Source organism: Netta rufina (assembly GCF_964035555.1).
Source record: "Netta rufina genome assembly, chromosome: 1".
NCBI classification, from domain to species: domain Eukaryota; kingdom Metazoa; phylum Chordata; class Aves; order Anseriformes; family Anatidae; genus Netta; species Netta rufina.
Window position 1 is genome coordinate 174,870,081 of NC_140123.1, and position 22,805 is coordinate 174,892,885.

Sequence of the window (22,805 nt, forward strand, 5' to 3'; positions counted from 1 at the left end):
GGAAAGTGGGAGAGACTCTACTAAGAACATTTTTATTAGAGCAAGGGACTGGGGATTTTGAAACTTAAGCAAGTTGGAAGTATTTGAGAATGAGTCAGTACATTTGGTGGTGAAAGGAAAAAGACAAATACAAGTAGGTGAGCTGGAGGGAGCTTGCTTTAAACGTATAGAGGAAGAGTCTATCCTTTCTCATTTAAGCTGGTGAGAAATGGGCTGCAGATCAGGTGAGAGACAACATGAGCAAAGCCTGGAGACAGGACTATAGTTACTCAGACAGGTCAAAGATGGGTGAGGGGGGAAAACAGTAGAGAAAGCTTCATGCCAGAGGTAGAAGGTGGGGAAAAGAACACTGTCAGTGGAAGGAAGGCAAAGAGAAAGAAAAATGACAGAACATTTTGTCCTTTGTGGTCATGAGAAGGTTGAAAGACAGATAGTGTTGATTTTGAATCCACCTATTTTCCCTGGTAGCAGTTGCTGTGATTGGTCTCTGTTCATTCTCCTCTTTTGTCCTTCCTTAATGAGCAATGATCTTCTGATGCCCTTTTCCTACGTCAGGGAACTGATATGAAAGTCATAACTTTTTCCCAGCTTGTCTATTTCTTTGAAAGTTAGGTCAGTAGTGATAAAAAAAAAGGGGGGGAAGGGGGAGGGAAGGGGAAAGAGAGGGGTCAGAAGGCTCTGAGGCCTGAGACTCACAGGGATGGTGGGTGCATAAATGATGCTCTCGCACTTGACATTGGAGCCTTCATGTTGGCATGCAAGTTTGCTGATGAATTTGTGTGGGAGAGGTGGAAAGCCATTGCCCTGCTCTGCCGGTGAATGTGGAGCTTCGTATTTATGGGCTGTCAAAATGGAACCTTTCATTAACAACAACGACAAAAAAGTATTGTCTTTTTTTTTTTTTTTTTCTCCTCTTCTTAATTCTAAGTGGAATCTACTCTGCTCTTGTGTTCAGAGTAATTTTTGATGCACTTATGAAAGTTTTTTTTTTTTTTTTTTAGAAATACAACTTTTAATACTCCTGTTTGCTCTCCTCCTAGATACTTAATATTATCCATTGCAAAAATCCTGCAAGAGCATCTCTCTGTCAACCATATGCCTCTGTAAGTGTGAACAGGGAGATCATTTATGCCAGATAACCATTGAGTTTTAAAGAAAATGGCTGGAGGCAAGACGCTATCTATAAAGTATCCTCACTTCTGGAAGCAGCTTTCTCTCTTTACTTTCCAGCCCAGATTTACTGACTTAGCACCAGCCTCATTTGTTCTGGCAGGCTTTTGTGGTGGATAAGGGCAATGATGGATAGCTAGGCCTAAGGAGAGACTTTGTTAGCTTTGGTCAGCAATGATATATATGTTACAGGTCAAGTTCTCTTCTTATTAACGGGACTGTAAAACATAACTGGGAATTTCATTATGGGGAAGCAAATTCATTTGGGCATGAGAGTGAGGGAGATGAGGAAACTTTTCCTGGGTTATATATTTTTGTATAAATTTTGTTAGAGCTCTTGGAGGGCTAAAGAAAGGCACTTTCTTCAGTTTTGATGTTTTTGCAACTATAAATAAATCATTGAAGTGCAGATTCCAAATACTTTTGCACTAACCAATTTTCCCAGAGATTCCTCTTTTATCTGCTCCACTGGGAATCGAGCAGATTGATGATCTCCATGACTACATTGTTGTCAGTACATCCCAGCTGGTGGCTCAGTATCACATCACAGACTTAAAGCACACAGGTCTTTATCGTTGGATGTTTAGAACCAGTGGAGTGGCGCATTCATCCTATTGAGCTGACTGACTTCAGGATCTTATTGACTAAACAGTGAGACATTAATGCGCATTAATATGCTAACAAGGCTTTTTGGCAAGGGAAAATTAAGATAAATGTTGTAGGCTTTCATAGATATGGAAATACATCAGGTTTACTGTTGTATTAGTGCATTTGTGTCTAAAGGTGAATAAAAGACTAAAGCAGCGTTTCAACCACTAAGCAGGATGAAAAGACTTTTATTTTGGTAGTTTTAAAAGAGAACAGCTGCTGAGCTTTTTCCCTGCCCCAGTTCAGTCTTTCTTGATCTGTATACCTTAACCTAATGTATACAAAGCTTGCATATAGTAGGCAAAAGGGGGAATGGAATTACATGTTTTGTTGTTGTTGTTTTGTTTTGTTTTTCTTTTTTTTTTTTTTTTTTTTTTTTAATGTGTGTGGTCACTTTCTTTGCAACTAGTGATTTGTGTGACACTATCCCTTTTTTATCAATTATCTTAGTGTAATTTAGTGCTAAAGTTGCAAACGGTTTGTAAAAGCAACATTCATCAATCACGTGTCTTGATGTGAAGCAATGGAGTTAATACTTAGGGTCTTTTGGTGCCAATGTAAAATAGTAATGTAATAGTGGAAGTAATAATCACTTCATTTTCTTTGCATTCTGCATAGGCATTCTAGAGAGCTGGGTGGGAAAGAGTTTTGCTTTCTGGTGAGCTTTTAAAATCAGTTTGAGAAATAAATCAGGTTCGTTCGAATGAAACACTTCAATCTGAAGTTAACGTGATCATTTTGTTGTTATAACAACTGAAGCAAGGTTTTGAAATAAAGGCAATTATAAATAAAACATTTTGCAAAACTTCAATATGTGTGATGTTGGCAAAATGAAATCTTTCATTTACAACACTTCCAAATTAGAAGGTTAGAACCATTAGCATTTTTGGTCTCCTGTGGCTTTTTACCTGCCAAAGCAATCATTAATATAGTTCATAGAAAATCCTATTTAATGTTTTTGAGGCTTTGGATCTTTAAGTAGAATTTTCTGAGGGTGCCAAAGCTGGCTCATAGGCAGTCTGTTGACTCCAAGAACATAAGGCCTCTAATTACTCGAAGACTGATGTTATTACTTAAACATAAATCAACACCATTAATTTAATATGGAGTTGGGAACTAGGATAGGAAAGACACAAGTTGCATCTTTTGTAGGGGCAGCCAAGACATATGCTGTAGCTGCTGACTGGTTTTGTGAACTCCACGTTTGTGTTTCTGCAAAACATCTGTACTTCAAGAGGTTTTGTGCCATTTCCCACTTTCTGTGCAAAACAGCCGCTTCTGTGGTAGTCTTGGGATAGCCTCACTTTTTTCTTTTTGTGCTTTCTTTGATGATTTGCATAAAATGTGTTGCCTTAGTATGCTCACTGCGCTCACTGTAAATATACATTTATTTTTTTTGTATTTACGTATGTATATGAAAATGACAAGTGCTTTACAAAACATTACCAGTATATATAGATATGATTCTTCCATGCCTGCAGAGCTTGCAGGGAAAGGAAGGGAAGGAAAACAGATGAAGTTTATTAGAACTTCCCTTGGGAACAGAATTTGTGAAAAATAGGTTGTGCTCACCCCACTGAGCATTTAGAGTTGAGAACTTAGTGTTTTTTAACAAACTGCCCCCAGCTTCTCCAGCAGTATCCTAGGGACAGTTGCACTGGGCAGAAAAACTGGGTTCTAACAAATTGGGGAAAAATAGATTTTTTTTCCAAAACTGAATCAAACTGGAAAATGACTACAGAATCACTAGCAGTCAATGTATCACATTGTTTTGTACTGAAATTTTCCTGTGGAAATGTATAGGGAAAAGCAGTCAGTGAGTAGGAAAGTACCTGTTAATTTAAAAAAGCTGGAAAGAGGAGGAAGAATTGGGAGGTAAGCATATGATCTAAAATGGAGTAAAGTACAGGAGTTAATAGTGTTGACATTTAAGAAGTCGACCCCAATTTGAGTTTATATATCCGATCTATTGTTTTGAACTATCATTAAACTCTGGAACACAGCACTGTTCTCCATCAGGAGATTTTATTTTCAACTCAGAAAGCTGGAAACATCATTGAAAACAGGGAAAAAATCAAAACTGATGAGCAGGAAAAAAAAAAATCGACAATCCACCCTTTTGATTTGTAACATACTTTTCTAGCAAGGTTCAATGGCACATTGCATGACAATATACTAGATGTACAGAGCGTCTCAGTAATGCAGTCTGTATCATTGCTATTACGGGAACAACATGCTACTAATCACTTCCAAATTAATATAGCCTTTGTTCTTTACCACATATTAACAGTGTGCAGAAGTTGTTTTGTTATTTGTGGTGCTTCCTTGGTCTTACCATTTAAATATAGCCTGCTACAAGAAACAGGCCTAATTTTGCAACCAAAGTGAGTACCAAAACCAATCGGTTTTTAAAGTCCGTGCCTACAGTGATTTATGTCTGGAGTTTGCTCTGTGACTTAATACTGCAGCAGGTATTCCACCCCAACAAGTATTTTACCAAGTTCCAATTTTCTTTCTTTTAGAGCAGGTCTTTATATAAACCAGAATCTTTCAGGTTCCTTTCAGATACGGTGTGTGTATCTGTGAATATATATATGCACAGACACACACGCATATGTATTTATATATAAAAATGTCATGTATATATGCACAGACACACACAGGTATATATTTATATATAAAAATATACAAAAAAAAGTTACCGCTTTGTGGTTATGACATATATTTCTAATAAGCTCTAGTGTCTTTTCAGAACTTACTGTGCTCTTTACAGGTCCTTCCCAGAGAACAGCACCTGTTAGATCAAAGACATATGGAACGCATGCAGTAGTGTGCTCATATACTGGTGACTACAGTGACTGTAATGATACAATGATGGATGATATTGCAATGCTGAGCCAGTTGGTCTGCTGTTTGGTCCCCCAGTTATTTTGTTGTTGTTGTTCTTTAAATAGTAGGAATAACAGCATAGGCACTTCAAAAGGATTTAGGAAAGATCTAAGCCACTGTAATCTTCTTTGTAACTCCACTAACAGCTGCTCACAGAAAGCTCATGCTGCTCCTGTTGTTTGAACACTTCAAGCAGTTGTTTGAAAGGAGAAAGCCAAAAACTTTCCAAAATGCATTGCTGTTTAAGAAACAGTTTAGTCTAATCCAGTATTGCCAGAAGTGGATAGTGGTGTATGGAGGTATTCTGAGGAACAAGTCTGAATTTGACTCATTCTCTTTGTCTTGTTCACAGATATTGATGAGTGTGCTGAAGGACAGCACTACTGTCGGGAGAACACCATGTGCGTAAATACACCAGGATCCTTTATGTGCATCTGCAAAACAGGATATATACGCATTGATGATTATTCATGCACAGGTAAGAGAGGTATATTTGTGAAAGGAAATAACAGGGTAATAGCACTGAGGAACACTGATATGATTCCTCTAAAGTTAATCTTTTTTAGGTTCACAAAATGTCTACATGAAACCTAAACAGAATAAACACTGAAATAATTAGAAGGATACAGTGCAGTAAAGCTACTATATTTTTACAGATCTTGTATAAGTTCCATTGTTTGCCCGAATCTGTAAAGCAGAATGGATTGTCTTGTAGGTCTGCATGAGCTTGGATGCTGAAAAGGTGAGGGGAGGAGGCTGAAGGGAAAAACAAGAGACCAAAAGCAGTGCTATGGGGTCTTGGTTTCCACGTGGCATACCAGTACAACTCCACTTGGAGTCTAATGACACTTCTACAAACTTCTGATGGAGTTAAATATGATATTAGATATGGGTGTTCACTTGTTTTAAATGCCCTGGCATCAGGGAGGTTCCCCAGTTGAATGCTTTGTGTTCAGAGAGCAAAGGCTCAGCCTGCTTTGTGATGCTGGACCACACCATCTGTCTTACCTCTGCATCCTCCCTTCCTCTTCTGCTGGCACTGGAAGCTCCAGTGGGAGTGCTGGGTTCACAGTGGCTTTCTGTTGTTCTAGTCTCCTTTTATTTCAAGGTACTTTAGGGTTATGGAATGAAAATGGAACGTTTAAAATAGTGTTCTGTATCAGAACCAGTCTGACTGTAATTGTCCCTGGGAGGAATGTTTTTTTCCTACTAGGCAGATAAAGCAAATATGATTCAAAGATGTGGCACGTTCTCTCAGTGAAGAAAAATGTGTGTGAACAAAACAGTACTGCTATTTTGTGTGCACAGGGGAATGCATCATCTCTTTTTATAAAAGGTTATATTTGTTCAGTAAAACTTTCTTGGAGCTCATGTTTTGTAACTAACACCAACATGATCTATAAAAGTGTATGAGACTATTCAGAATGATGGTGCCAGCAGTGTGAAATTCATTTTTAATTTTATTTAATCCTGTCCTTTCTGTTTTGTCACGATTGGCATCAGTGGTATGTTTTGGTACAGAAACAGCTTCCTCATAATCTAGCGTAACTGGTTTGCCCAAGCATGCACAGTACACAGGGACATAGATTTGAAATCATATATGTGTTATTTTTGTGCAGACTGTGCTACCTGTACTTGGCATTGCTCTTACGTACACCGGTAAGCATTATTTTTACTTAATTAAGCCCTGTTCTTGAGTGATCAAGGTATAGGCTGCTTGCAGCATGTCTTTCCTGAAACAGCCAGTGTGTTTCTGGTCACTCCCTCATGTTTTCCACACTCTCAGTTGAGTAAAACAATTGTTTCACCACTTGTTGAATGGGAATATTCAGATTATTATAGGACTGAGTTTAATGAAATCACCATGATATTTTTTCCATTTTTTTTACCCCTAATTTGCCATTCTCATAGAACTCTACAAATGGTGAACCATCCTAAAGAAGTTCACCAGGGCATTTGGTACCTATAAATACAGTAAAGGTCTTTCTCAATGTTCTGCATGCTGCATTCCTCTTATTTGCTGAAATGGGCTGTCATGAAATTCAGTGTAGTCCAGAAGCTCTGGACAATCCAACTGGTAAAACTTGCTAGAAATCCATTACAGATCTCCCATTCCAAATTGAGTTTGGCTCCTCATTTGTAATTAACAATTTCTACTGGAATCAGCCTCATGAATGACAAGATGAATGATTTCTCTTTCACCTTTTCCCTGACCATGCAGGGAAAAGCTAATGCAAAAGGAAGTGAAGTAGTAGGTGAAATAGATTTGTAAAACTTCAAACCTTAAGACTCTCTAAGCCAGATGAAGCTTAAGTTGTGCAGTGACTTTGTGTATGTCTGAGCAATGCCACTCACTGTGATGCGGAAACTAGAGTTTTCCTGTAGTTAAATTAGAGTAGATTTTGGATACTGAGAGGCAACTATGAGGATGCAATGACTACTGAGTGGTGGAATTTCCACTAATGGCAACCTAACATAATTAAGTCTATATGTCAAAACAAATGTATTTCCTTCTGGTTCCACAATTATGGCAAGCACCTCCAGTGGAGATGTTAGCCACTTAGTGAATTAGGTAGAGTTATGAGACTTGAATGACATATCCACCAAATGACTAGAGAGTGGAAGGTCAATTGTTTTAAAAAAGTTAGTGAAAACCAGGAGACTTTTAAAGTCATTTGGCTTGATCAGTAAATGGCATTCTGTACTTGTTTGAGTCTATATGAGTGACACTGAGAGCATTTACATTACAGCACTGTATTAAAGCAAATTGCAAGCGTATGTATTTGCACGAGATCTCTATAGTTTTTCCACCTGTCAGCATATTCTTTTCTCTTTAATGGTTTTGCCACCTATCAAAGCTCCTGATTTATGAGACTTTCATGTGCACCCATTTGCCCAAATATAAATCTGAGGTAAAGTGAACAAAAGTAGTGAAGGTATGCTGCTGTGGCTTTGACATGGAGTCTGTAAAAGTCTTAAATTACCAGTTTGCTTAAAATTGTCTTTCCTGAAGACACTGACTGTGTTATGAGAACCAGCAAAAGCTCTTATAGCAAAAACACTGAGTGCATTTACAGGACACTGCATGTTAATAAATCAGTGCAAAATAATAATGGGAAGGATTTGATGGTGATAATAGTAGTGTTTTGCTGTCAGAAAATTTTGACAAAAACTTTGGTCTGGGTATAACTGTTTGGGTATAACTGACTTTTCATAACCAGTGTTTTCTCTTGCAAAATATTGTGGTATTTTAAAGCAAATGCTTTAAAGAAAATCTCATTATACTTTACTTTTTTCCCACTTGTTTGTTTGTTTTCATTTATAATTTAAGTGGAGCCATAATATCATCCAACTAAACAAATGACATTTAGGACTTGAGAAAGAAAAGCATTTTCCAAATAGGTTTTGTTTAGAGAACCAATTTCCAGGCAACCTGGAAAAAAAAAAAGGGGGGGGGGGGCTGTGCACTATCCTTAAGAGATTTTCCTAGGTTTTTCATATTTTTTTTTTTTTTATTATTATTCTAATAATCAGGTTATTGTGGAAGCTGCACTAAATAGCTGATGTATTCCATAGTTTATACAAACGCCTGATGTTTACATCCAGCAAAAAAGAAAAGTGGTAAAGGAATGGTATTTCGAAACAAATTCAAACACTAATATGTAAAATATCTTCATTTTCATGCCATCAGGTAGTCTCTGTTTACGTAATTCATGCAGAAGGTGAGTATTGTAGGATATAACTTCTGCACTGCTCCTTCCTTTTTTCCTTGAGATAGCCGAAAGCTTCAGCTTTGATAGCATCAACTATCAACTGCTGTGGAAGGGTATTATAACGATGTGTGTTGCCAGCTACTTGCGAGAACCATAAAGTAGATGCCTTACAGACATCTCTTGTTTGCAAAGGCAATCCTGAGAATCTTAGGGGCACCTTGGTACTGCAAGCATACTACAAAAACTACCAAGAGCCCATGCTCCAGGACTGAAGTTGGTGTGGTTGGACAGTATGCAATTCTGTTCAAATGTACATGTAACAGTGCTTGTGTACAGAGGGTCTGATACACTTCGGCTTTTGCCAATGTGTGCAACTAAAAATTTAGTCATTCAGACATCTTTTTTCTTCCACAGAATTTTAAGTTTTTTGCAAGTACCTGTTTGCCTTGTTGGAAATTCTGGGTTTGACTTCTTGACTGAAAAATTGATGAAACTGAAGAGGCAGATTTTTAATCCAGTTCAGGAATAATAAGAATAGGGCAAACAAATGACATCTGGCTCTGTGTGTTACTAAATGTTAAATTTTTGAAATATATTTCAGGTCACACTGTTCCTTGTAATGCTGTGTAATCAAATCCAGTTGTGGAACTGTAGCTGTGTATGAAATAGCTGACTTGCTGCAAGCTGGGCTAAAAGATATGCTAGCACATCCTTGGGAATATTACTAAGTAGGAAGAAAATGTTCTGCAGCTTGGCATTAATATGTCATTGTTTGCACAGGATAGCTGAAGCACAGAAAGATGTTGAAAAATTATAGATGAACCTTGATTAGGCAGTTTATAATGCGAATGGTGCCCATGCAGTTTGCTAGCAGACTAACGTGGTGTCCTATTTTTTCATTCTGATACACACATGCACATATGTAATTTGCCAGTCATTGATCAAAATAGAAGAGAGACATAAAATCAGTGGCATTTAATGATTTTTCTCCTGCATGAGACATTTGAAAAGAAATCTGCAGTATCTACCTCTGACAGAACTCTCTGCACAAAAGACTGATTTAGACAGCAAATAGTTATTTCCAAAGCAGCTCTAGTCTCTTTCTTCATGGCATGTTTATTGCAAGTTTTACAATAGATCTGAATTACATTTTGATTTTCACAACAAAGGATGTAATGAAGACATCAATTTCAGATTTTGTTATTTGTATTCATCTTGGAAGCAAATTTTGCAGGGTTAGATTGTGTTAGTCACAACCATATTTACACAGAAATCTGTTGTTCATGACTGATTTTATGGTCAGAAATCAATCATAGCTATGAGAAGGGGAGATGACTCCTAAGCTGCACCCATATGCCAAATGGGTGCACAAACTGCATAAAGGCATAAAAAATATGCCCCGAGCTACCATGCTTTCTTTACTTTCATATTGCCTCATTCCCCATCCACTTTGCTTCACAGGACCTGAAGTGTTATGGTGTTGCACTGGGGAAAGGCAGGCAGAAAATGGCATGACTCTCTGCTGGGATAGTTTTGTATGTGTAGCAGTATGTGGCACCATCACTGTTGTAGATGATGAAATCTAAATACCATCATATTTTTCTGGAATAGTAATACTTACATCCTTACTCTGTCTGGGATTATGAAAAGGCACAGGCTGTTTTCTTGGCTGCAGAAAATAAAGTTTTCCTTCTAGAAATAAGGATGCAGCCATTGCCACCGGCAGTGTTTCAGATTGCAGTGTAATCTGCACCTGGTAGCAGAGCTCTGAGCAGCATAATATGTAACCTTTCCTGCATTTTTTTTTTAATATATTATTATTAATAGAATAATAGAATAGAATAGGGAGCAGTTAGGAAATCAGAGATGAAAACTCTCTTTTTTTCACACTTTGTTTCTGACAGTGAGGAGTTCACATGCTGTCCACAGGGGATGATTAATCATATTTTGTCCCAACAGAAGTCTTTAGTTTCTTAAAGAAACTAAAGTGCCTTGGGACCACTCCCCCTAAATAACACATCAAAATGGAGCAGAAGAAAGAACACTCTGTGGGATTTAGTGCAGCATCCTCCTTAGATCATACTGAGGCAGAGAAAGATGCATCCCATGGCCCAGAGAAGGGATTTTCCAAGCTCGAGACAATTTTTAAAGCCTCATTTCTGTGCAGTTTCATGGGCCACCTACTCTCTTTTTTCTCCCTCCTTTTCATGCTGGCTGGAAAGTGGGGAAGTGATTCCAGTGGAAGGGGTGCAGCTCGGGGCTGCTCTCCAAGAGAAACCTCGAGGGCTGCCCTGTGCCTTGAGCTTAGAGCTACCAGTGAGGGAGGTATTAAGGCTCCCTGTGGATTTCAGGCCAGAGACATGAAGATCATAAATCTGTATCTTCAATAAATATCTCTGTTTGTGCAGTCTGGGTAAGGTGATAAATGACAGAGGGTCTACTAGAAGCAATGGACATGTACTGGACCTTGTTAGCTGAGCTTCTCCCCCTCCCCAGCATACTTAAGTCATTTATGTCTCTCAGAGCTTTATCTAACATTTTTTTTTTTTCACAAAGTGCTGTCAATGCATTCAGCAGCATTTTTTTTTTTTTTTCCAGTAGCCTCTCTCTGTAAAATGAAACTTAATAATTGCATAAATTGCCAGGAAGCATGGTGGTAGCAAGTTGAGTGACACCTGAAATGTTAATTCTTTGGAATACTGGCAGCACAAATCTGTTACAAATTGGAAGAAATTCCAAGAACAGCATTAAAATAATTAAGGGTCTGAGGAGATTGACTTGACATATGGGAAAAGTTTAAGGAGAAAGCTACACATTTAGCTGCATAATGATGTGCAAAAAGTAGGAATTCTGGTAATGATAATACTAACAAATGATTACTTGAGGGGTGTCCATAATGAAGGGGAAAGTGGGAGGGAAGGGCCTGTACCACTGTGCATCATTTTTCCACGTTAGTTGTTATATCTCACCCACGTACTCTGCTCTTTAATGATACTGTGAGATGTCTTCGAAGCAAAGGCACCGGGTCATAATGTATAGACAAGGGACTGTCACGTTTAGCCTGCTCAGTGCTCATGCATCTAATACTATCTCACCTATTTCACGCTATTTTTCCCCATGCAGCCATTACTGTTTTGTCACTCCAGCTTTCTGACTGGCCACACCGTTGTGATTTATTTTACATTTGCTTTGCCTGCAGTAATAAAACCTGTGCCCCTCCTAAGCCCTCCTGTTTGGATCCATTCTTGTAGATAGCTGTGTCTTATAAAAAACAGTGTATTTGCCTGGCTTACAGTCAATGCCAGTGGATAGTCTTTTGAAGTTGTAGGGAAGTTAATATTTTATGTCACTAGGAATGTTTTTGATGCACGGTTGTGTTTCATTAGTAAGGTTGGTAAGGAGACATAGTCCTTACTGCTCCCAGAGATTGACGCTGCCTGCTTTGGAGAGGGAGAGATTTTCTGTAGGTTACACAGCAGCTCTGGTGATGTCCCCACTTAGGAAAGATACCTGTTGGTTTAGTATTTTGCTAAGCAGTGATACAAGCTAATGATGATCTCCAGCAGGTGGGAGATGTTTTCTTTCAGAACTGCCAAACTTCTTCCACAGCTTTTGAACACAAGTATTAAAGATACAGTTATAGTCCTCAGCAGAAATGGGAGTTACCTTTAGAGGCTTCTCTTCTACCTTTCTTTTTTGAAATCTCTGTATTAGTTTTGTACTTCTCATACAAAATGTGCTTTATATGTGCAAATGCCCAGTTTTCAATATCCTTTTAGGCAGGAAATAAACAAGACTGTTTTTTTTTGTTTGTTTGTTTGTTTTTTTTTTTTTTTTTGTATAGCGTACAAAGGTTGTGTCTTGCTTTCTTTTTTTTGCATTAATGTTTTGTTACAATGTAAGTCTTCTGAAAACACTTATGAGAAAATGGAGATAGGTGATATGATATAATGATGGTATCCATCATTATCACTTGAGTGCAGATGCTCCCTCTGTTAAAACCAACAGGGGCCTGTGATTTGGTTGAAATAACTCAGGTCAAACACTATCATTCAGATTCCTAAATTGGTAGAGGTTTGGCTGTCTGCTCAGTTTCTGCTTCTTGCAAAATACAGCTTTTTCTGAGGGGCAAATACAGTCACGTGCTATTTTTATTTATTTATTTTTTACCTTGGTACTCTGACACACTTCAGATAAATGATTCCTCTTGGAATCTAGAAACTGAAGCTCATAAACTTGCATCTGCCTCCATCGATTGCTTGGGACATCAACAGTGAGAGAAATCACACCTTTTCCTGCATTATACAGCAGAAGCAATGCAGGGATACTTGAGAAAATGTTTTGTTGGACTGCCAAAACTTTTCTTCCAGATATTAATGAAAATGTCCACAAAGGATTCTGTTGTGTGGCTGGAAATGGATTTGTAACAGTATGTGTTGGTAGAAGATAAACTCCAATTAGTTGTGAAGCGTGGGTATTTTACAATATCATGTATTTTTAGTTATTTTTGTTCTAGCTGTACATTTCTGTAACCACAAATCAGTTCTGGGAGACTGAAAGGAATGCCTCTCCTTAGTTACAATGAAAAATAAAATCTAGTTTACATATGAGGAATGTGGGCTATTTTTTAGCACCTGCAACTCCTTCTTCTAAGATTGGTATAATTGCCAGGGATGAATGCAACTATAAGACTGATGTAATCCAGACTTGAATTAAGTCATCCAGCTTCTGTGTTTAAAGCTGCACACTCATCTCTTGTTAATTAACAGTATAAAATTGACCTACTTTTTCAGACACACAAGAGCATCCACAAGTCATCGCAGAGATAATGAGAGCTGATAGTGCTTAGTACATTGGTAAATGAGGCCACGTTTTAATAAGCGACTAAATACGCCTACAAGATGCAACTTTATTCAGCACTGCTGTATACTCTTTACCTCTCACTGCTGCGAAGAAGCTTCAGAAAAAATCTGTGACCTCAGATTAATAATATAGCATACCAACATTTTTATTTGAAAATATAGTAATATAAGGCATTGTGAAATTAAAAGGTAATTTCTTCTTGTTTTTTTCCCTTGACTCATTTTGATACAAACAGCAATATTTCAAGTTTTCCTCAAGTTCTCCAGCACTACAGCTGAGCTCACTGACTCTACTTAAGTCAAGGCTGAGAATAATTATACAGTACGATGCAAGGGATAGAGCAATAATACTGACAGGGGCTTGTTATAACATCAATGTAGTGACATTCAGTGGCTTGAGTAAGGAAATGTTTTAGTCAGCAAACCACCAGAGAAAATGTGATTAGGAGCTCTGGATTTATAATGATGTGGGCAAGATGAACCATCTGTCTCTTCTATCTCCAATTTCGGCGATTTTCCCACCACACACGCACCTATCTCCCAATTATATGAATGAAAGAAGCATGAACACACATGCATTATCAAACAGTGTAATCCAAAACCCACTGCGGTGATGGTGTCTAGCTATACTGTCATGGTTGCTGTTAGTAATAAATGCCCTGGCTGCTAGCTTGTAAGCACAAGGCAGTTCCAACTCAAAACCCATTTGATTCTGATTTCCTTTACTTGGCACAGTTTACATTCTGCTTTATAGCATGTCAGCCTACAATCCTCAGCCTCTCAATCCTCTTTCAGGATAAATTCTCTCCTGTGTTGTACAATATCCGCTTTCTAGCTGTAAGATAACTCACAAAGCTAATAGAGGAATGATCATTCAGACAGAGCTTGTTGCTATGCTACTGCATTACTTAGGTGACAACACAAGTAATTTTTATATATCTGCTGTATCATATACAAAGGAACTCACTTATGCTTTATTTGGATTGGATCAAGTTATCATTGACAACTTAGTTTAGAGGCTGTTTTAATCTGGAACCAGACTTTTATTTATTTATTTTTTTAAGAAGTTTTTTTTTTTTTTTTTTTTTTTTTTAAGAGAAGAGCCCCATTTGCTCCTGGTTACCAATCCAGTTCATAACAACTGTTAATCTGGCTGTGCAATTACAGCAGGATTGATTTCTTTGCTGATCAAAACCCAACACATTTTAAAGGGTCTTTGGTAGAATACAGTGTGGGTTGATAAAAAGCAAATGTATTCACTTGACAAATACATGAATGTGTGATTTTCAGTATTGGATGATTAATTCTTTTACAGAAATTATCCATCTTTCTATGGATGATCACAGACTGTGAAAGATAAGGGAACTGCAAAGATAAAGGAACATGGTAGGTAACCTTGAGGGTAGTTTCTTTGAAGTTGCAAAGATCTTTTTGTCTCAGGAGATGGGAACCTGCTGCTGTCTCAAGGAGTGAGGCATAAGTCAAGGAAGTTAGATAGCTCATATCTATCATGTCTGAGCCAGCTGGTGATCATCTCATGCTGGGAGAGCTTAGCCTGCTCTCAGAGGAACTCTAGCCAAGGTCAGTGAGAGATGGGAGCTCTTGTATGAAGCAAGACAGCTTTTAAAAAGGAACAGTGGAATTATTTAAGGTTATGTGGTCATGCTATATTGATGTCAGCATTTTTCTACAAATTCACGATAAAAATCAAAGACACTATGGCCATGATATAAATTACACCATGTTTTGAGGGTATTAGACACATCTGGCAGTAAATGACTACTGCTGGACCTGTTGGTCTGTTGGCTTTCCATTGTTGAAAAGTATTTCTGACCTTAAGGTAACACAGTTGTTAGAAAAGGCAGGGGGGTAATTGTCTGTCAAGACTTATAAAAGGAGACATAACATTTTTTATTTTTTAATATAGTATCTGAAAGTTTTTTTTCTTTTAATAGAATATGGAAACTTCTTATGTGGAGAGGAAGGAACCCCTGAATTATTTCTGTTCAGATAACCTGTGAGAATGGAAACTTAATTCTTTATAATTTAATTTTCACTGCATGCTAAATGGCATATCCAGTAGTCAGCAACTCCAACTTATGTGTCCTATATTATTTCATGAAATCTTTCAAAGATCAGTCTGCTCTATGCTAAATGGCAAACCATTTCCTTAACTCATGTTTTATACTATCAGTCAACACTGGAAGTCACTGTGACTTAGTATTTGTCATCATCTGTTACAAACCCTGCCTAAGTTTGTTGCTGGGATAATTTTTTTATCAATGATACTCACTTTTATCAGTCTCTTAGACTGATGATTTTTGACTTACAAGAACAGATCTACTTTGCTGCATCAAACTTCTTCAGATTAGAAGTTCACTGCTACAGCCAAAAGAATTTAGAAATAGCCTTTCTTGTTCTTTCAGCTATGTGCTTGAGTAGAAGCCTATCTGGTACAAACTTCTCAACCACAGCACGAGCTGTGTACTTGCTAGTCCTTCTTTGCAATCAGAATTATGATGAAATCAACCCTGAAATGTCTTGGTGCACAAAGTAAACATGTTGGGTTTATTCACTTCACTGACTCATCTGGTGTCAGTGTTCTTCTGTGTAATCCCAAAGAAAGGCTTATATTTTTAGTTCTGCATATTACTTTTGTTGCATGTAGAAATTTGCAGCCAGGCGGTAGCTGTTCCTGCACGAAGGCGTACCATGAAAGCTAAATTGGTGTTTTTTTCTGCTCTTCTTTTTCTGTCTAAGCTTGTTTCAGTTCCAGAATTTGCTCTGTGTTTGCCAGTCCACTCAAATGAGCAGAGAGGTGATGGCAGGACCTCCCTGCAGCAGTCAGAAAGAGTAGGTCAACAGGAAGGAACAAATACTACTTACTAAGAAAATACATTGGGACCCATCCTCAGGGTTTTGCTCTGGCACTGCCCTGAAGAAGACTGGCCAAATCATTACAATTAATTTGAAAAGCCATGTTAATACAAAAGGGAGCATCGCTGTTTATGCTGTGCTCCTGTACAACATGATACTAAGGTTCTTGGGTGAAATTTTACTTTTTTTTTTTTTTTTGTAGATCCATATTGTGAGGCACTGTTTTTAAAATAATGCATCTCTAAAGGGTTCTTGATATTATTTCAGAGGGCATTCTCAATATACAGAATTATTCTTATCATGTCTTTTTTTTTTTTTTTTTTATTATTATTATTATGCTAGTGGTTTCGAGGCATCTTTAAGTATGAACTGGAAAACTAGAAAACTTAAACCAGAAATTATTTCAGAAATGTTAACCAGCTTTCCTGAAGTCAGTGCTCTATACAATTTATTCAGATGGATGTGCAAAAATTGTTGCCATCCCCCATCAAATCAGTAAAAAAAAATATTGAAAATCTTGATGTTTCTCTTGAGAACTGAGAGCTCTGTCAACAAGCTTAGCAATCAAATAGGAATCTGTCCAACCTGGAGATTTTGTAGGAGTTTTTGTAGGAGTAGATTTTTTTTTTTTTTCTGACAAGCTTCCAAACCATTTCAAAAAGCCTGCTTCTGTTTCCTACTGTCCTTATATGCCATTATTTTTACACATCATCATCATATGATTAGGAAAATAAACAAACAAACAAACAAAAAAAAAGGAATTGTGTCTATTTTATATTTTAAAAGTGTATGGTATTCCATGGAAACACTTGCAGTCAGCTAGTTTGGTAAGCCTGTAACTCACAGTGCTTTAAGTAAAAAGTCACCAACGTCTTCTGTAGGTATTCCTTAAAATCATTATGAGAAGGTGGGAAGGCACCTATTTTTAATTTAAACTCATTCTTTGCTTTGGGAATGAGAGTTTTGTGAAAATCTCAATGTACTTATTGGCATTTTATTCCTTTGTTTTGTTTACTTGTTTCAGCATGTTTCCCTTCCAAAATATTAATAAAAGAAATGACCATTTGATTTAAATGGGAAACCATATTTCATTATACATGCTTATTTTCAAATTTAAATGATGTTATAAAGTGGTGGACTGCCTAACCATGCAATAAATTATGAATTTATACTATCCCAAATATCTGTCTTGGCAGATATTAGAACTAATTTGTAAATACCTGCTAAGTTAATGTCCAAGTCACATGGAAATGGAGATTTGGACTGGACTGACAAAGATAAGCAGCTCTGAGTCACATAGACCAATCATCAGGGAAAATATATTGTCAGCAATGGTAATTACAGCAAGTAATTGTGTCATTTACCCTGTTACAGACCACTAAATATGATGACTTTGGAACATATCAGCTGTCACACGGTGTTAACTTTGATGTTCGGGGTTTGGAAAACTATCGAATCTTTCAGTGTTAGTGCATTTAGAAAAAAAAAAAAAAAGAACGCTTCACACTTTTCAGAGTGGGCATAAAATGGTCAGTTCTTTTCAGAAGAGGACTGATTTCTGAAAGGGTAGGATGTCCATCAAGAATAATACCTTTTAAATATTTTTCAGTGTTTTGCATAAGTTTGGGGTGTAGAACAATTGAGTACTTTGTTCCTAGTTCTTTGAAGGTGGAAATGTAAAATTCAACTTAACTTCTGTATACAGTATTTTAATGTTTGGGAAGTAAGTAGAGAATGTGGTTGATTTTTGTCTGCACATTGCAGTCTGCTATGAGTAGCCAAGGTGTACTATTAGCTTAGTGCACTTTTCAGGGAGTGGGTTTCACATTAATTTGAAGTTGTTCACAGAATCTCAACTTTAATTCTAACTTGTTCAAATGGGAAATGTGTAAAGGAGGTAGGATGACTGTAGTATTAGGAAAATTAAATATCATGTCAAGGCTTGCTTTTTTCCTTAACTCTGTGGTTTGATTTTTAATTCATATTTTGGATACTTTAGACCTAAACAGCAATGAAGGTATATTGTCATTTTGTTTCTGCTTATTAAAGCAATTAATGGTGTTCTTAAATATGATAGCAGATTTGATGGCAGAATTTTTCAGATACATAAATTTTGTTAACATGTGCCTATGCAAATATTTATAAATATATAAAAAAAATACAGAAATAATGATCTGTAAGGCTGGTTGGCACTAGCAACCCATTTGTTTCCAGGGAAAGCAACTTAGGTGCAGTGGTTGTGATGATGCATTTGTTACGCTGTTTTGGTGTATCTCTGTAAACTACCAAGAAGGATCTGCCTTAGGGAAAATCAGGAGCATCACTAGAGACAGTGTCAAGGCTGACCTGAGAGCAAAGCATCAGTATCGTTCTGCTATACCACTGTTATAGCACATTTTTGTCCCTGTTTTCAAGTAGAGAACCCTTTCCTCAATTAGGTGAGCAACACTGAAGGAAGGTTTACTCTCCCCATTGAGAGCCACAAACACTACAGTTACCTTATCAAAAATAGCACTGTCCTGCTTGACATCCAGTGAGTCATCCGAGTGCTTGTGCCACAGTACCTCCAGGGAAATAAAGTGAAGTATCTCATGCATTAAGAAATCTCTCTGCTGTATAAGAGGACAGGAAAAAAAAACAAACACATTTTTTTTCCCTTATATTTATGGTTAGATAAGTTGCTCCAGATTCCTGAGGAAAAAAATAAATAAATCAGGAGCAATGCAACAGCAGCAATTCATCCACTACTGTAGTGTGTTCCATTTTCTTCACCTCACAAGCACTGTCCACAATAATAGCTATATTGTAACTGTAAATTCCCTATGATCCCCCTGCAAAATCTGTTGACAAATTCACGTCATGGTGATGTCCCAAAAAGAGTAGATGTCTCCAGAGAGTTTGTACTAAAGTTTTAGTTTATCAGACCAACTTTGGACAGTACTTGATTGGTTTTAGACACCTTTCTTCTGTCCCGTGGTATATCCATCCTTCCGTTGTCTCCATGCTGAAAAAAAATATGTTTTGTTCAGAAGTGTTTCTATGGAGCCCTCTGATTGTAGAAATGGATTGTTAACCAGAGTAATCTGAGAAGAGGTAGCAAGTTATGTGTTTCAGCAGCAGTCTGAGAGCCAGCCACTTCCCGCTTTCTTTGTGTAGCAGAAATATGTATAGGATGGAGGCCAAGTATCCAATACAAGTATCTGTTGCTTGTGGCAGACTTGTATAACATTCCTTACTTCAAGTAAGGAAACAGTAAATTAAAAGTGTTGTCATTAAGAGAAGTAAAATAAATATTTTTCACTTGTCTGAGTAGGATATTTACAGCTCCAGTCTGGCTGTTCTACTACCAATAAAATAGGGAGCACTACTGTAGATGCAGAATTCACTATCATTGTCACTTTTGACAATATAATAGAAGATTTTGAAAGCATCAGTTTATCATAAGTACCTGAGAGATTTAGTGCACAATACAAGTTGAAATTAAAAAAAAAAACAAACACAAAAACAAACAAACAAACAACTACCTAGGACCAAATAACACATCTAATAAATAAATAAAGAGAGAAAAACTAAATGATGAAATCTCTTTTAAAACATAGAAACCTTATTTTTAAATGTCAATGATAAGAGACAATATATTAAGAGATCAGTTTGAATTAAGGCAAAAAAAGAAGTCTCTGACAAGGTCGCAGACCTTATGTCTAGACTAAAATCTCTTAAAGTGGGGTTTTCAGTTATTCTTCATTTGCATTACAGTCCTACCATTGAAATCAGTGGGAGTTACAGATTTTCCTTTAGGGGAAACAGGCCTATGCTAAGTGCTTTAGAAAATCCTTCCCTTAAAATTTTCTGTTCAAGGAAGAATACAGAAAATGGCAGACATGGAGGAAACTGGAAATAAATTAAAGCTTACTTTACTTTAGCAGTCATACTAAATATTCTTCAATATATTTCCTCTGCCTGACTGGTTGAAAAGTGTAAAAAATTATAAGATGTTATGTGAAGTAATACTGATTAATTGTACAATAGAACCCTCCATGAGAATGTGGGTATTTTGCAAAAATATATCTTGTTCCATGAAACTGGAAATCATGATTATAATACACATTCTGAGGTCGAAGAAACGTAAGTGGGTTAAAAAAAGGTTTAAAAAATTTGTTCAAGAGCTATGGAGAAAGTAATGGTAGTCCTGCCTGAAAATATGTATTTTAGCCATCAGCTTACCTATTGTGGCTGGGACTGAGAATATCTTTGTCTTCCCTGTGTTCAAGGAGATTTTAGCACTGATTTTGTGATGAACAGATATCACAGGAAGGAAGGACTGGTCAATGTTCAAGCTGTGTGTTGGGCTTTTCGAGTTAAATTCTGGGGGAAATGTATACCCTTCTTAAAGCCATAAAAAATATTATTGGACTTACAGAGTTTGGAGTTACAGCATTTATTGCTGTTGGAGTTAAAACATTTTGTCAGTCTAGGAGGAATACCCAGAACAGGAATAACCAAAATCTAAAGAAGAGATTTTATTCAAAGATCAATTTGATAACATTCTGTAAAGAAGAAAGTCTTAAAGTCCAAGTGGAAGAATAAAAAAACCCATATATATGCCTCTTGCAGGATTTGGTGTGTGAAATAGTTTTGCTAGATGAGTCTGTTGTGAAATAATATGTAAAATTGAATTTTGTCTTAAAATATGTTTTCAAAAAAAAAAAAAACCAACTAATTTTTACTCGGATTAGAATGTCACATATTTTTTGAAGTTATATTTGCATGTAAATATGCAGTATTTCTCTCTTTTTTTTTTTTTTTTTTTTTTTTAAGAATATGGTAGCTAAATATATAATAAATTATTCACATAGTCACAGGAGCGTGCAAAACAAATTCAGCAACACAGTATAGTTTGGCTAATCCTTTCAGTTGTGATAAGCCTCTAGAATCATCAGTATTTGGGACCTTGATGCAGAACTGTTTTTAGGTAAATCGGTGTCCCACAGTTATGGTTATTAAACTGGAATAGGAAAGGTCTGACTTCGCTTAAACTGAAAGAATTCAAGCTGTACATGTGCAACACCAAAATGCCAGTTCCATCCCTGCCTGTCTCTAGTCTCCTCAGAGGTACAGCATATGCAGAGCTTTCTCCAAAGCACTCCTCACCTCACAGAGAGAAGCAAGGAGTGTGGGCTTTTGCCCTCTCTTCGAGTGTTTTGCAGCTACTTTTAATCCTTTGCCAATAATGGCCAATAATATAGGTTCCCCTTTACTGTATAAATAGTATGCAGTCCCAGAGCTTTCTTATAATGAATAAGAAAAGGAACACTGGATTTTGACAGTATCCTCAGTTTGACTTTCTTCCTAAGCTTTTGTTACAGTTTTCTTGCTTTCCCTTTTTATCATCTTAACACCAAATATAGAATAAGTGAATAAGCTAATATATAAAAGAGAGAAGTAGACATCTGGATGAGATGATGGCAGCTGTTCTCCCTGAAGAACAACAATGGACTAAGTAATTACAGACAGAAACAGCATTTCAGAAAGCAGGATTGTCTCTAAACAGACCTTGAAAATAGAACATGCACATCCCAGATCTATTTTTATTATAAACATAATTGAGGGGGAAAAAAATAGGAAAGTTCTTGACATAGGTTTATAAAAAGAGCTGTTTTCTTTCTGAAGAGAGAATTAGAAAATGAGGACCAAGAACAGGATGGAAATATGGGAGTGGATGAAGGTGAAAATCAATCAATTAACAAGATTAGCAATGAATAGACTATTGTAGGGCGACCTGGATTTTCATATCCCCAGCTTCAGCTTTGAACACAGGACAGCTGCTGGTGGTCATTAATTAATGATTAATGACTTCAGTGTTAAATAAGGGTATAGACTGTGATGGCAACCATGAGTGATTAAAGCATGGATTCCACTTTGCATTTGAATTAGGGAGTACGTGCAGAAAAATGAACTGGGGAATATTTGAATTGGGTAGTATCAATACAAAAATGTAACTTAAATATAGAGAAATGGTAGCATAGTCATCAATAATTTTACAGCATTTGCTCCTTGAAAATAGTGTGCATATACAGAGACAAGTAACCCTGCTAATTAGAGTTTAAACTATCTAACACGAACTCTTTAAAGAAATTAACCATCTGTCATTTCTCTAATGATCTTAATGGAATAAGTCTTCCAAACTGCCTATATAATTAATACTAATTTTTGTCTTGTACATGAACTATATGAGGAAAAGAAGCTTGTAATTAAGATAAACTGTAAGTGGGCATTTAAATGTGTTAAGTGTTGATAATTCAAGCATCTCTTATCTCTTGTCACTGTCACTGCCACATCAGATTGTTAGCTGGTCACCACATGTCTATCTATAGATTTATACTGAATCAATGGGAGTAAGACAGGTGACAAAAAGTAACTGGAGCTCAAGAATTCAGAAATTTTATGCACTTCTGTGCCTCAAAAGTGATCTCTTACTTTCCAATGTTAGTAATGAATGGTTTGGGAAAACTGACAGCATAATATTCTTTACCCATAAGTACGTGATGCAGCTCAGTCAAAATTTGTTTTTGCTGTTGGATTGGATTCTATTTGTTCTTTGTTTTTTTTTTTTTTTTTTTCTTAGATGTTTGCAGAATTTGGATGC

The 22,805-nt window shown here is 36.8% G+C and overlaps 1 protein-coding gene across 1 annotated transcript in view; it reads left to right on the forward strand.

Moving 5' to 3' along the window:
• Positions 1 to 22,805, forward strand: part of NELL2 (neural EGFL like 2) — a gene marked incomplete at both ends in the record, with an annotated part of 149,025 nt that overhangs the window by 82,409 nt on the left and 43,811 nt on the right. Inside the window, one exon of the mRNA XM_084286757.1 lies at positions 5,060 to 5,185. Within this exon, the coding sequence (XP_084142883.1) occupies positions 5,060 to 5,185 (126 nt within the window). The remainder of the gene's footprint in view (positions 1 to 5,059; positions 5,186 to 22,805) is intronic.